Source organism: Mesoplodon densirostris, chromosome 7, assembly GCF_025265405.1.
Source record: "Mesoplodon densirostris isolate mMesDen1 chromosome 7, mMesDen1 primary haplotype, whole genome shotgun sequence".
Lineage (NCBI taxonomy): Eukaryota > Metazoa > Chordata > Mammalia > Artiodactyla > Ziphiidae > Mesoplodon > Mesoplodon densirostris.
The window spans coordinates 102,198,077-102,212,276 of record NC_082667.1 but is presented as its reverse complement, the minus strand read 5'-3'; the positions used below and the strand labels follow the sequence as shown (position 1 = coordinate 102,212,276).

Genomic DNA, 14,200 nt, shown 5'->3' with positions numbered 1-14,200 from the left:
CCTTTAGTGTTTTTTTTTTTTTAATTAATTAATTATTTTTGGCTGTGTTGGGTCTTCATTGCTGTGTGCAGGGGCTACTCTTCGTTGCAGTGCATAGGCTTCTTGTTGCGGTGGCCTCTCTTGTTGCGGAGCATGGGCTCTAGGTGCACAGGCTTCAGCAGTTGTGGCGTCTGGGCTTAGTTGCACCACGGCATGTGGCATCTTCCTGGACCAGGGCTCAAATCCGTGTTGCCTGCATTGGCAGGCAGATTCTTAACCACTGCACCACCAGGGAAGGCCAAACCTTTAGTTTATATACTCTTGCATCTTTTTGCCCTTTGAAAATATTCAAGAGATCCTGTACCAGTAACCTTAATTTCAAAATCATCCCAGGTTGTTATACCCCAAAATTCCTTTCTCATCTGTTTTCTCCATTATAGTCATTGTTGCCCATTATAGCCATTTCATCCAGTTCTCATTTCCACCATTTTATATCCTTCCCACTAGAAGCAACAGAGCAATGCACTACCACACACTTTCAAAAACTGTCTTGGTGTTTTACTGTCCATTCATTAATTCAAAAAGCCTTTATTGAACCTATTATAGGGCAGGTGCTGTGTCTGGGCAGGTGCTGTGTCTGGCTCTGGGGATACACACGAGGGATAAAACACATGCCTTATGCTCTCAAGAAACTTGTCTTACAACAGGGGCAACAGGCTTATAAACAAATGTCTGCAACATTATATAATAAGCACTGCAACAGAAGTAAGAAACGTGCCAGATCAATGCTATGAAGAGAATTCTGACAACATGGAAGATTGGCCTAGAAAAATGTGAGGCAGGAAGCACAATGACCAGTTAGGAGATCAGTGCAGAAATCTGAGCAGGTCATGATGAGAATCTAACTCTGCCTGAAAGCAGAAGCTGTGAAGACAGAGAAGAAACAACGGAGATAAGAGAGTCATTATGAAGAATCAATAGAACCATCAAAGTGAAGGGTGGGGAAAGGGAGAAGCTGAGGAGTCGTCAAGTTTCTCATTTTGAGGACTAAAAGATGTTGGTGTTGGCTCATGAGGATACCAAGCAAGACAGTAGGAGAAACTTTTCAGAGACAAATATGGACTTAGGCTGAGATGGAAGCAATTACGGATACTACCTTCATTGCATTCATGAATCATTTGTACCAGTAAGCAAAAATTATTTTTGTCTGTGCATGGAGTGGAAAGGGAGAGAATAAGGAGAAGGTGACAAATTTATGATCAAATCAGTGGTGTCAGGCCAAGGCACAGACTTCTTTCCCTGTGAAGAATCTGCCAGTTACTTATAACCAAAAGAGGCTCTGTCTTATTCTACTCATTATCAGGAACTGGATCTGGGCAGGGATCTGTGATACCTGCTGAAAAAGGCACTTGTAGAAGACTTACAGCATACTAGGTACTCACTAACAGATCTGGTTTTAGATCACAAAGTCTTCAGAGTCAGGATTTCTATTTATAAATGGCTACCAACTCTGCAAGTGTAAATTAAATGATATCTTTAGGAAGGCTAATTTAAGAATATGAAAGATTCACTGTTTCAGGAATTGGCCAAGCATTTTAATCTTAAGAAACTTCCCTTGAGAATGCTCTCATATTTCTGGATACAATGAAAACATTAATATTTTATTTTACAGGAAATATGTTTATGATTGATCATGGCAATTAAAAAAATATTCATTTTTTCTCAGGGTTGGTCCATCATACTCATCATACTCTTTCTCTGAGCAATTCTGTTTAATATTACAGAGAAACTTCTGTATGGTAAGCAAAACAGGAATTTCTAACAATGAAACAAGGTCTCTAGAACTTGCCAGTAAAACAAAGGAAGCATTTCCAATGATAAGATGTAGGAACCCCATGGATAAAATCTAACAGAGCACAGGCTGGAAAATGGGATCAGGAAATTTTATAATCCACCATCACTGTGAGTTTGCTCTGGGATGGTGCAAGCATGGCCTGTGAAAGGGGCTTAGAGGTATGATAGCTCCTGTCTGAAGAATGGGTCCTTTGGGCATGGGACTCTTGTTACCTAAGTGTCCCAAAGCCAACTGTTTTTTCAACTTCTTGCCCATATAATCATGACTAGAGGTTTCAAGGAGAAGACAAGAGCAAGTACTATTTAGCTTTGACTTTTGAGCAGATGTAACACCAGCTCTTCATCCTCGGCTAAAGACAGGCCTGTATCCAAAGGCTCTGAGGTTTCCCACTTGGTCTTCTTTCTGTCATGACTTGTGGGTCCCATGTCTTCCACTTCACTGTTGTTCTTCTTCCTCATTGCCTGCTTCCTCTTGGTATCACTGGTGGGAACAAATCCAATGATTTACTTTATAAATAAATAAATCCATTATTATGAAGTCAAACACTTAAAATAGAACAAAATTACCAATAAGAGATACTTGGTAAAGTGATATTATTCAAGAGGGAAAGAAGCTATAACAACATCAGGCTATCTGTGTCATAGTAACTACCTTCCCATTAACAGATGTGGGGAGGGGGCCTATCATATACCAGGCACTGTGCAGAGTACATTGTATACACTGTGTCATCCAATCCTCACAGTAATTCTAGGAAGCTCTGGATGTATCATTCACAATATGAGGACACCAGTTGGTCCACATTCTGGCTCCAGAGTGGCTCCAATCTGCGCTTGTCCTGTCACATCAAACCGTCTCTATATAGTTAGGTTATCATTTAGGTAGCAGTAATATCTGTTGTGATATACAGATCATGAATAAAATAGAACCTAAAATGTTAAGTTACAAATTACTTAAGACATCAAGTAAATCTGCCCCATTTAAATCTGTATCTAAGACTCACAAATGGTCTGAAGAAAACATAAACATAACTGCAGTATTCGGCACACACTTGAGGCATAGACCATAAAAATAAAACTAATTTCTGAAGGTAGAGAAAATCACTTGATACATTAAAATCAGAAGAAAAAGCAAAACATCCTCAAGGCATTTTAACATACCATCATCATGTTCAAAGATGACCGAATTATTGGATACAAGTTTAAAACAAAATAAAAAATCCATCTAGTAGCAATGGCAGTAGCAACTATTTATTAAGGGCTTATCAAGGGTCTGGCACTGTGCTACATGCTTTACATAGATTACAACATTTATCTTCATGACAATCCTTGGTGAGGTGAGCACTGGCCTCATTCTAACAATGAGGTTAAAAGAAGTTAAATGACTGAACCCAGATTATGCGCATGGAATTCAAACCCAGAGGTGAATTACTCTAAATTCAGCCCCAAAGCCAGACAATTGAAAGCAAAATGTATTCCAAGCATAGGATGTATTCCAAAAGAGAATAAATTGGTCAAGTTACAATGGACTCTATTATGCCTTAAGAAGATAGTGGGGATATCAAAGTGAATGTGCCTAATCAGCATATCCAGTTCTGACCAGCCTGAAGCAAAACTGTAAACTATTTTCCCATTCACCTCCCAGAAATGCCCAGTACTCTGACTCAGCAGCCATTCTCTCTCACCACTGGAGGAAAGACAAACTATGAGGTTATTTAAAGCTACAAATAATCATATTTTAAAAGGGTGGGTATGTACCTACAGAGATGAACACGAAAGAGTTCCCTATAATGGGAATTCAGTCAGTAAAGAAAGTTACTCTTAGTGGAAAGAGGACTTTAAAAAAAAGTACTGAGTCCTAATCTGCTTGATTATGGCCAGTATGGTGCCAATTCCACTGGGCTAGAGTACCATGATTTATTTGGAACAAGTTAATACTGATTTTTGCCCTGCCTGTATTTCAAGTGCATCTAAGAGCAGCTCATCAGAAGCAGCCTACTTAGTGGGCTTTACTAACGCCTCCTTTCTTAATGTGCTCCTGCACACTATATTCTGTGCAGGAAATAGCTGGTTCAGATACTAAAAAAAAAAAATGGAAAATTTATGTAGATGGAAAATATTTTCAGAATTAGCAGCACTGCTGCTTTGTGGACCAGTTCAAATTTTAAAAAGATATTTTATACTACTTTCCATAGCAAAAAAAGTGGTAATTGGTAGAACAAATTAATTATTAAATAATGATTTAGATATTCTACAGGTAACTTACTAAAAAAGGGGAAAATGTTATGAATCTAGAAAACATTTGATTTCCCAAAAAGGGAATAATGTCATAAATCTGGTAAACATTTAGTCAGAATATGGTCATAATTTGGTATCTTCAGAAAAGGACTCTTGGGGGGGACCTTCAAGATGGCAGAGGAGTAAGACATGGAGATCACCTTCCTCCCCACAAATACATCAGAAATACATCTACATGTGGAACAACTCCTACAGAACACCTACTGACACTGGCAGAAGACCTCAGACTTCCAGAAAGGCAAGAAACTCCCCATGTATGTGGGTACGGCAAAAGGAAAAGGAAAAAACAGAGACAAAAGAATAGGGACAGGACCTGCACCTCTGGGATGGAGCTGTGAAGGAGGAAAAGTTTCCAGACATTAAGAAGTCTCTTCACTCGTGGAGATGGTGGAGGGAGAACGGGGTGGGGGAAGCTTCAGAGCCACGGAGGAGAGCTTAGCAACAGGGGTGGAGAGGGAAAAGTGGAGAGATTCCCGCACACAGGATCAGTGCCAACCAGCACTTACCAACCTGAGAGGCTTGTGTGCTCACCAGCCAGGGTGGGGGTGGGTGGGGCCGGGAGCTGAGGCTTGGGTTTCCGAGGTCAGGCCCCAGGGAGAGGACTGGGGTTGGCTGTGTGAACACAGCCTGAAGGAGGCTAGTGTGCCACAGCTAGCTGGGAGGGAGTCTGGGAAAAAGTCTGGAACTGCCTAAGAGGAAAGAGACCATTGTTTCGGGGTATGTGAAGAGAGGGGATTCAGAGCACAAACAGAAACTCTGGAATTGAATAATACAATGAATGAAATGAAAATCTCAAAAGAGAGAATCAACAGCAAATGGATCAAAGAGAAGAAAGCATCTGTGAGTTAGAAGACAGGAATTTTGACATTATCTAGTCAGGGAAGAACAAAAGAAAATAATAAAAAGAGTGAGGAAAGCCTGTGTGATCTATGGTAAATTCTCAAAGGAAACAACTTGTGAATTATTGGAATCCCAGAGGAAAAGGAGGAAGAAGGGGTAAGAAAATTTACTGAAAGAAATCACAGCTGAGAAACTCCCTAATCCATATAAAGATTTGGATACCCAAGTTCATGAAGCCCATGGGTATCCAAACAAACTCAACTTAAAGAGATCTCCTCCAAGACATATTATAACAAAACTCAAAAATCAGAGAAAAAGACTGAATCTTAAAAGCAACAAGAGAAAAGAAACTTGCAGCTTACAAGGGAGTTCCCATAAGACTATTAGCATATTTCTCAGCAGAAACTTTACAGGCCAAGAAAGAATGGATGATATAAGCAAAAGTGTTGAAAGGAAAAAAACCTGCCAACCAAGAATGCAGTCATCCCTCAGAATTCACGGGGAATTGGTTTTGGGACCCCCCTTCTTCCCCCTCCTAGTGATACCAAAACCTGCAGATGCTCAAGTACCTATATAAAATGGTGTAGTATTTGCATGTAACCTAGTCACATCCTCCCATATGCTTTATATCATTCCTAGACTACTTTTAATCCCTAATAAAATGTAAATGCTATGTAAACAGTTGCTGGTGCATGGCAAATTAAGATTTTGGTTTTTGGAACTTTCTGGAATTTTTTTTCCTTGAGTATTTTCGATTTACAGTTGTTTGAATGTGGATGTGGAACCCACTGATACAAAGGGCTGACTGTACTCTATCTGGCAATGTTGTCCTTCAGAAAGGAAAGAGAGAGAAATAGTATCACAGACAAACAAAAGCTGAAGGAATCCATCACCACTAGACCTGCCTTAACAACAACAAATAAAAATGCTGAAAGGAGTTCAAGTTAAATCAAAGGACACTATTTAGTACATGAAAATATCCAAGACACCGGGTAAAGGTAAGTATACAGTTAAATTCAAAATATGCTACTACTGTAATATGGTGGCGTGTTCAACATTTAACTCTAGTATAAAGGTTAAAGGGCGACAGTATTAAAAAAATAACTATAGCTACAATACTGGTTTATAACTACACAATATAAAAGGAGGTAAATTGTGATATCAAAAGCATAAGAAGAGGGAAGTAAAAGGGTAGAGGTTTTGTATGTGATTAAAATAAGCTGTTACCAGTGTAAAATAGACTATTATCTATCTATAAGATGTCTTCCGTAAGCTTCATGGGAACCACAAAGCAAAAACATACAGCAGATTCACAAAACATAAAGAGAAAGGAATCAAAGCATACGACTCTAAGAAATCATCAATTCACAATGGAAGGTAGCAAGAGAAGGATAAAAAGGAACAAGGGAATAACAAACAGCCAGAAAACAATAGAACGGCATTAGTAATTCCTTACCAATCAATAATTATTCTAAATGTAAATGGATTAAATTCTCCAATCAAAAGGCATAGATTGGTGGCATAGATAAGACCCAACTATACGCTGCCTACCAGAAACTCAATTCACCTTTAAGAACACATAGTCTCAAAATGGAGGCCTGGAAATATTAAAATGAAGGGCTAGAAAAAAGATATTCCATGCAAGTAGAAACCAAAAGAGAGCAAAGGCAGCTACTCACATCAGACAAAATATACTTTAAGCTAAAAATGGTAACAAGAGACAAACAAAATCATTATATAACGACAAAGAGGTCAATTCATTAAGATATAACAATATATAATACACATATATAGTATGTGTATGTGTGTATATATATATATATATATATATATATATATAAAACAATAATAAATACACATAGACCAAACACTCGAGCACCACAATATATTAAATATTAACAGATCTGAAGACAGAAATAGACAACAATACAATAAGAGAAGGGGACTTTAGTATACCACTTTTAACAATGGCTAGATCATCCAGACAAAAAAAATCAGTAAGGAAATATTGGATTGGAACTACACTTTAGAGCAAAGAGATTGAACAAAAATATACAGGACATTAGGCCCAATAGCAAAGGAATACACATTCTTCTCAAGCACACTCAGAACATTCTTTGGAAAGACTATATGATAAGTCACAAAACAAATCTTAGCAATTTAAGGAGACTGAAATCATACCAAGTATTTTTATCAACCACATGGTATGAAACTAGAAATTAATTATAAGAAAACTGAAAAATTCACAGTATGTGGAAATTAAAAAACACAGTCCTGAACAACCAATGGGTCGAAGAAGAAATAAAAAGAGAAATCAAAAAACATCTCAGGGCTTCCCTGGTGGTGCAGTAGTTGGGAGTCCGCCTGCCGATGCAGGGGAATGCAGGTTCATGCCCCAGTCCGGGAGGATCCCACATGATGCAGAGTGGCTGGGCCCATGAGCCATGGCCACTGAGCCTGCACGTCCAGAGCCTGTGCTCTGCAACAGGAGAGGCCACAACAGTGAGAGGCCCACGTACCACAAAACAAACAATCAAACAAACAAACAAACAAAACCTCAGAAAGCAGCAGAATACACTTTCTTCTCAACTACACATGGAACATTCTCCAGGATAGATCACATCTGGGTCACAAACCAAGCCTCAGTAAATTTAAGAAAACTGAAATCATGCATGTTTTCCAAACACAAAGCTATGAGATTAGAAATCAATTACAGGAAAAAAAAATGTAAAAAACACAACACAAGGAGGCTAAACAATATATTACTAAACAATCACTGGATCATTGAAGAAATCAAAGAGAAAATAAAAAAATACCTAGATACAAAGGACAATGAAAACACAATGACTGAACCTATGGGATGCAGCAACAGCAGTTCTTACAGGGAAATTTATAGCAATACAATCTTCCCTCAAGAAAGAAGAAAAATCTCAAATAAACAACATAACCTTACCCCTAAGGCAATTAGAGAAAGAAGAACAAACAAAACCCAAAATTAGTAGAAGGAAAGAAATCATAAAGATCAGAGCAGAAATAAATGAGAGATGAAGAAAACAAGAGCAAAGACCAATGAAACTAGAAGCTGGTCCTTTGAGAAGAAAAAAAAATTGATAAACCTTTAGACAGACTCATCAAGAAAAAAAGGGAAATGATTTAAATCAATAAAATTAGAATAAAAAAGAGAAGTTACAATGGACGCCACAGAAATACAAAGCATCATAAAAGACTACTACAAGCAACTATACACCAACAGACAACCTAGAAGAAATGGACAAATTCTTAGAAAGGTACACCATTCCAAGACTGAACCAGGAAGAAACAGAAAATATAAACAGACCAATTACAAGTATTGAAATTGAAACTGTGATTAAAAACCTTCCAAGAAACAGAAGTCCAGGAACAGATGGCTTCACAGGCGAATTCTATCAAACATTTAGAGAGGAGTTAACACCTACCCTTCTCAAACTCTTCCAAAAAATTGCAGAGGAAGAAACACTCCCAAACTCATTCTACAAGTCCACCATCACCCAGATAGCAAAACCAGGCAAACATCACTGATGAACATAGATGCAAAATTCCTCAACAAAATACTAGCAAACCAAATCCAACACATTAAAAGGATCATCATGAAAGATTGGTTAAAGATGGCAGAGCAGAATGATGTATGCTCACTCCCTCTTGAAAGAGCACCAGAATCACAACTAACTGCTGAACAGTCATCAACAGGAAGACACTGGAACTCACCAAAAAAGATACCCTACATCCAAAGACAAAGGAGAAACCACAATGAGATGGTAGGAGGGGCGCAATCACAATAAAATCAAATCCTATAACTGCTGAGTTGGTGACTCACAAACTGGAGAACACTTACACCACAGAAGTCCACCCACTGGAGTGAAGGTTCTGAGCCCCACGTCAGGCTTCCCAATCTGGGGGTACGGCAATGGGAGGAGGAATTCATAGAGAATCAGACTTTGAAGGCTAGTGGGATTTGATTGCTGGACTCCGACAAGACTGGGGGAAACAGAAACTCCACTCTTGGTGGGCACACACAAAGTAGTGTGCACATCGGGACACAGGGGAAGGAGCAGTGACCCCATAGGAGACTGAACCAGACTTACCTGCTAGTGTTGGAGGGTCTTCTGCAGAGGCGGGGTGTGGCTGTGCCTCACCGTGAGGACAAGGACACCGGCAGTAGAAGTTCTGGGAAGTACTCCTTGGCGGGAGCCCTCCCAGAGTCTGCCATTAGACCCACCAAAGAGCCCAGGCAGGTTCCAGTGTTGGGTTACCTCAGGCCACACAACCAACAGGGAGGGAACACAGCCCCACCCATCAGCAGTCAAGCGGACTAAAGTTTTACTGAGCTCCGCCCACCAGAGCAACAGCCAGCTCTATCCACCACAAGTCCCTCCCATCAGGAAACTTGCACAAGCCTCTTAGCCTCATCCACCAGAGCAACAGTCAGCTCTACGCACCACAAGTCCCTCCCATCAGGAAACCTGCATAAGCCTCTTAGCCTCATCCACCAGAGGGCAGACAGCAGAAGCAAGAAGAACTACAATCCTACAGCCTGTGGAACAAAAACCACATTCACAGAAACATAAACAAGATGAAAAGGCAGAGGGCTATGCACCAGATGAAGGATCAAGATAAAACCCCAGTAAAGCAACTAAATGAAGGGGAGATAGGCAACCTTCCAGAAAAAGAATTCATAATAATGATAGTGAAGATGATCCAGGACCTCAGAAAAAGAATGGAGGCAAAAATCGAGAAGATGCAAGAAATGTTTAACAAAGACCTAGAAGAATTAAAGAACAATCAAACAGAGATGAACAATACAATAAGTGAAATGAAAAACACACTAGAAGGAATCTATAGCAGAAGAACTGAGGGAGAAGAACGGATAAGTGAACTGGAAGACAGAATGGTGGAATTCACTGCTGTGGAACAGAATAAAGTAAAAAGAATGAAACAAATGAAGACAGCCTAAGAGACCTCTGGGACAACATTAAACGCAACAACATTTGCATTATAGGGGTCCCAGAAGGAGGAGAGAGAAAGGACCCGAGAAAATATTTCAAGAGATTACCGTGGAAAACTCCCCTAACATGGGAAAGGAAATAGCCACTCAAGTCCAGGAAGCACAGAGAGTCCCAAGCAGGATAAACCCAAGCACACCGAAACACATAGTAATCAAATTGACAAAAATGAAAGACAAAGAAAAGTTACTGAAAGAAACAAGGGAAAAAGGAAAAATAACATACAAGGGATCTTCCATAAGGTTAACAGCTGATTTCTCAGCAGAAATTCTAAAAGCCAGAAGGGAGTGGCATGATATATTTAAAGTGATGAAAGGGAAGAACCTACAACCAAGATTACTCTACCTGGCAAGGATCTCATTCAGATTTGCCAGAGAAATCAAAAGCTTTACAAACAAGTGAAAGCTAAGAGAATTCAGCACCACCAAACCAGTGCTACAACAAATGCTAAAGGAGCTTCTATAAATGGGAAACACGAGAAAAGGACCTACAAAAACAAACCCATAACAATTAAGAAAATGGTAATAGGAACACACATATTGATAATTACCTCAAACAAGAATGGATTAAATGCTCCAACCAAAAGACACAGGCTTGTGAAATGGACACAAAAACAAGACCCATATATATATATGTTGTCTTCAAGAGACCCACTTCAGACCTAGTGACACATACAAACTGAAAGTGAGGCGATGGAAAAAGATATTCCATGGAAATGGAAATCAAAAGAAAGCTGGAGTAGCAATTCTCATATCAGATAAAATAGACTTGAAAGTAAAGAATGTTCAAAGAGTCAAGGAAGGACACTACATAATGATCAAGGGATCAATCCAAGAAGAAGATATAACAATTATAAATATATATGCACCCAACACAGGAGCACCTCAATACATAAGGCAACTGCTAACAGCTATAAAAGAGGAAGTTGACAGTAACACAATAATAGTGGGGGACTTTAACACCTCACATACACCAGTGGACAGATCATCCAAACAGAAAATTAATAAGGAAACAGAAGCTTTAAATGACACAACAGACCAAATAGATTTACTTGATATTTATAGGACATTCCATCCAAAAACAGCAGATTACACTTTCTTCTCAAGTGCACATGGAACATTCTCCAGGATAAATCACATCTTAGGTCACAAATCAAGCCTCAGTTAATTTAAGAAAATTGAAATCTTATCAAGCATCTTTTCTGACCACAACGCTATGAGACGAGAAATGAATTACAGGGAGAAAAACGTAAAAAACACAAACACATGGAGGCTAAACGATACATTACTAAATAACCAAGACATCACTGAAGAAATCAAAGAGGAAATCAAAAAATACCTAGGGACAAATTACAATGAAAACACAATGATCCAAAACCTATGGGATGCAGCAAAAGCAGTTCTAAGGGAGAAGTTTATGGCAATACAAGCCTACCTCAAGAAAGAAGAAAAATCTCAAATAAACAATCTAACCTTATACCTAAAGGAACTAGAGAAAGAAGAACAAACAAAACCCAAACTTAGTAGAAGGAAAGAAATCATAAAGATCAGAACAGAAATAAATGAAATAGAAACAACAGGAAAGATCAATAAAACTCAAAGCTGGTTCTTTGAGAAGATAAACAAAATTGATAGCCAGACTCATCAAGAAAATGAGGGAGAGGACTCAAATCAATAAAATTAGAAATGAAAAAGGAGAAGTTACAACAGACACTGCAGAAATACAAAGCATCCTAAGAGACTACTACAAGCTACCCTATGCCAATAAAATGGACAACCTGGAAGAAATGGACAAATTCTTAGAAAGGTATAACCTTCCAAGACTGAACTAGGAAGAAACAGAAAATATGAACAGACCAATCACAAGTACTGAAATTGAAAGTGTGATTAAAAATATTCCGACAAACAGAAGTCCAGGACCAGATGGCTTTACAGGTGAATTCTATCAAACATTTAGAGAAGAGCTAACATCCAATCTTCTCAAACTCTTCCAAAACATTGCAGAGGAAGGAACACTCCCAAACTCATTCTATGAGGCCACCATCATCCTGATACCAAAACCAGACAAAGATACTACAAAAAAAGAAAATTACAAACCAATATCAATGATGAATATAGATGCAAAATCGTCAACAAAATACTAGCAAACAGAATCCACCAACACATTAAAAGGATCATATACCATGATCAAGTGGGATTTATCCCAGGGATGCCAGGATTACTCAATATATGGAAATCAATCAATGTGATACACCATAGTAACAAATTGAAGAATAAAAACCATATGATCACCTCAATAGATGCAGAAAAAGCTTTGACAAAATTCAACACCTATTTATGATAAAAACTCTCCAGAAAGTGGGCATAGAGGGAACTTACCTCAACATAATAAAGGCCACATATGACAAACCCACACAGCAAGCATCATTCTCAATGGTGAAAAAGTGAAAGCATTTCTTCTAGGATCAGGAACAAGACAAGGATGTCCACTCTCACCATTATTATTCAACATAGTTTTGGAAATCCTAGCCATGGCAGTCAGAGAAGAAAAAGAACTAAAAGAAATACAAATTGGAAAAGAAGTAAAACTGTCACTGTTTGCAGATGACATGACACCATACACAGAGAATCCTAAAGATGTCACCAGAAAACTAGTAGCGCTAATCAATGAACTTGGTAATGCAGCAGGATACAAAATTAATGCACAGAAATCTCTTGCATTCCTATACATTAATGATGAAAACTCTGAAAGAGAAATTAATGAAACACTCCCATTTACTACTGCAACAAAAGGAATAAAATACCTAGGAATAAACCTATCTAGGGAGACAAAAACCTGTATGCAGAAAACTGTAAGACACTGATGAAAGAAATTAAAGATGATAAAAACAGATGGAGAGATATACCATGTCTTGGACTGAAGACTCAATATTGTGAAAGTGATTATATTACCCAAAGCAATCTGCAGATTCAATGCAATCCCTATCAAATTACCAATGGCATCTTTCACAGATAGAACAAAAAAATCTTAAGATTTGTATTGAGACACAAAAGACCTCAAATAGCCAACGCAGTCTTGAGGCAAAAAAACGGAGCTGGAGGAATCAGACTCCCTGACTTCAGACTATACTACAAAGCTACAGTCATCAAGACAATAAGGTACTGGCACAAAAACAGACATATAGATCAATGGGACTGTATAGAGAGCCCAGAGATAAACTCATGCACCTATGGCTAACTAATCTATGACAAAGGAGCCAAGGATATACAATGGAGAAAAGACAGTCTCTTCAATAAGTGGTGCTGGGAAAACTGGACAGCTACATGGAAAAGAATGAAATTAGAACACTCCGTAACACTATACACAAAAATAAACTCAAAATGAATTAGAGACCTAAATGTAAGAGCAGACACTAAAAAACTCTTAGAGGAAAACATAGGAAGAAAACTCTTTGACATAAATCACAGGAAGATCTTTTTTGGTCCACCTCCTAGAGTAATGGAAATAAAAACAAAAATAAACAAATGGGACCTAATGAAACTTAAAAGATTTTGCAAAGCAAGGGAAACTACAAACAAGATGAAAAGACAACCCTCAGAATGGGAGTAAATATTTGAAAACGAATCAACTGACAAAGGATTAGTCTCCAAAATATATAAACAGCTCATGCAGCTCAATATTAAAAAAACAAACAACCCAATCAAAAAATGGGCAGAGACCTAAATAGACATTTCTCCAGAGAAGACATACAGATGGCCATGAGGCACATGAAAAGCTGCTCAACATCACTAAAATATTAGAGAAATGCAAATCAAAATGACAATGAGGTTTCACCTCACACCCATTATAATGGGTCATCAGAAAATCTACAAACAACAAATGCTGGAGAGGGTGTGGAGAAAAGGGAACCCTCTTGAACTGTTGGTCAGAATGTAAATTGATACAGCCACTATGGAGAACAGTATGGAGGTACCTTAAAAAACTAAAAAATAGAATTACCATATGACCCAGCAATCCCACTACTGGGCATATACCCTGAGAAAACCATAATTCAAAGACACATGCACCCCAACGTTCATTGAAGCACTATTTACAATAGCCAGGTCATGGAAGCAACCTAAATGCCCATTGACAGGCGAATGGATAAAGATGATGTGCTACATATATACAATGGAATATTACTCAGCCATAAA

At 38.4% G+C, this 14,200-nt stretch overlaps 1 protein-coding gene across 1 annotated transcript in view; it reads right to left on the bottom strand.

Annotated features, from left to right (window-relative positions):
- Positions 1-547: 547 nt before the first annotated feature.
- Positions 548-14,200, bottom strand: part of DDX10 (DEAD-box helicase 10) — a 273,250-nt gene continuing 259,597 nt past the window's right edge. Inside the window, exon 18 of the mRNA XM_060104813.1 lies at positions 548-2,314. Within this exon, the coding sequence (XP_059960796.1) occupies positions 2,137-2,314 (178 nt within the window). The 3' untranslated portion in view covers positions 548-2,136. The remainder of the gene's footprint in view (positions 2,315-14,200) is intronic.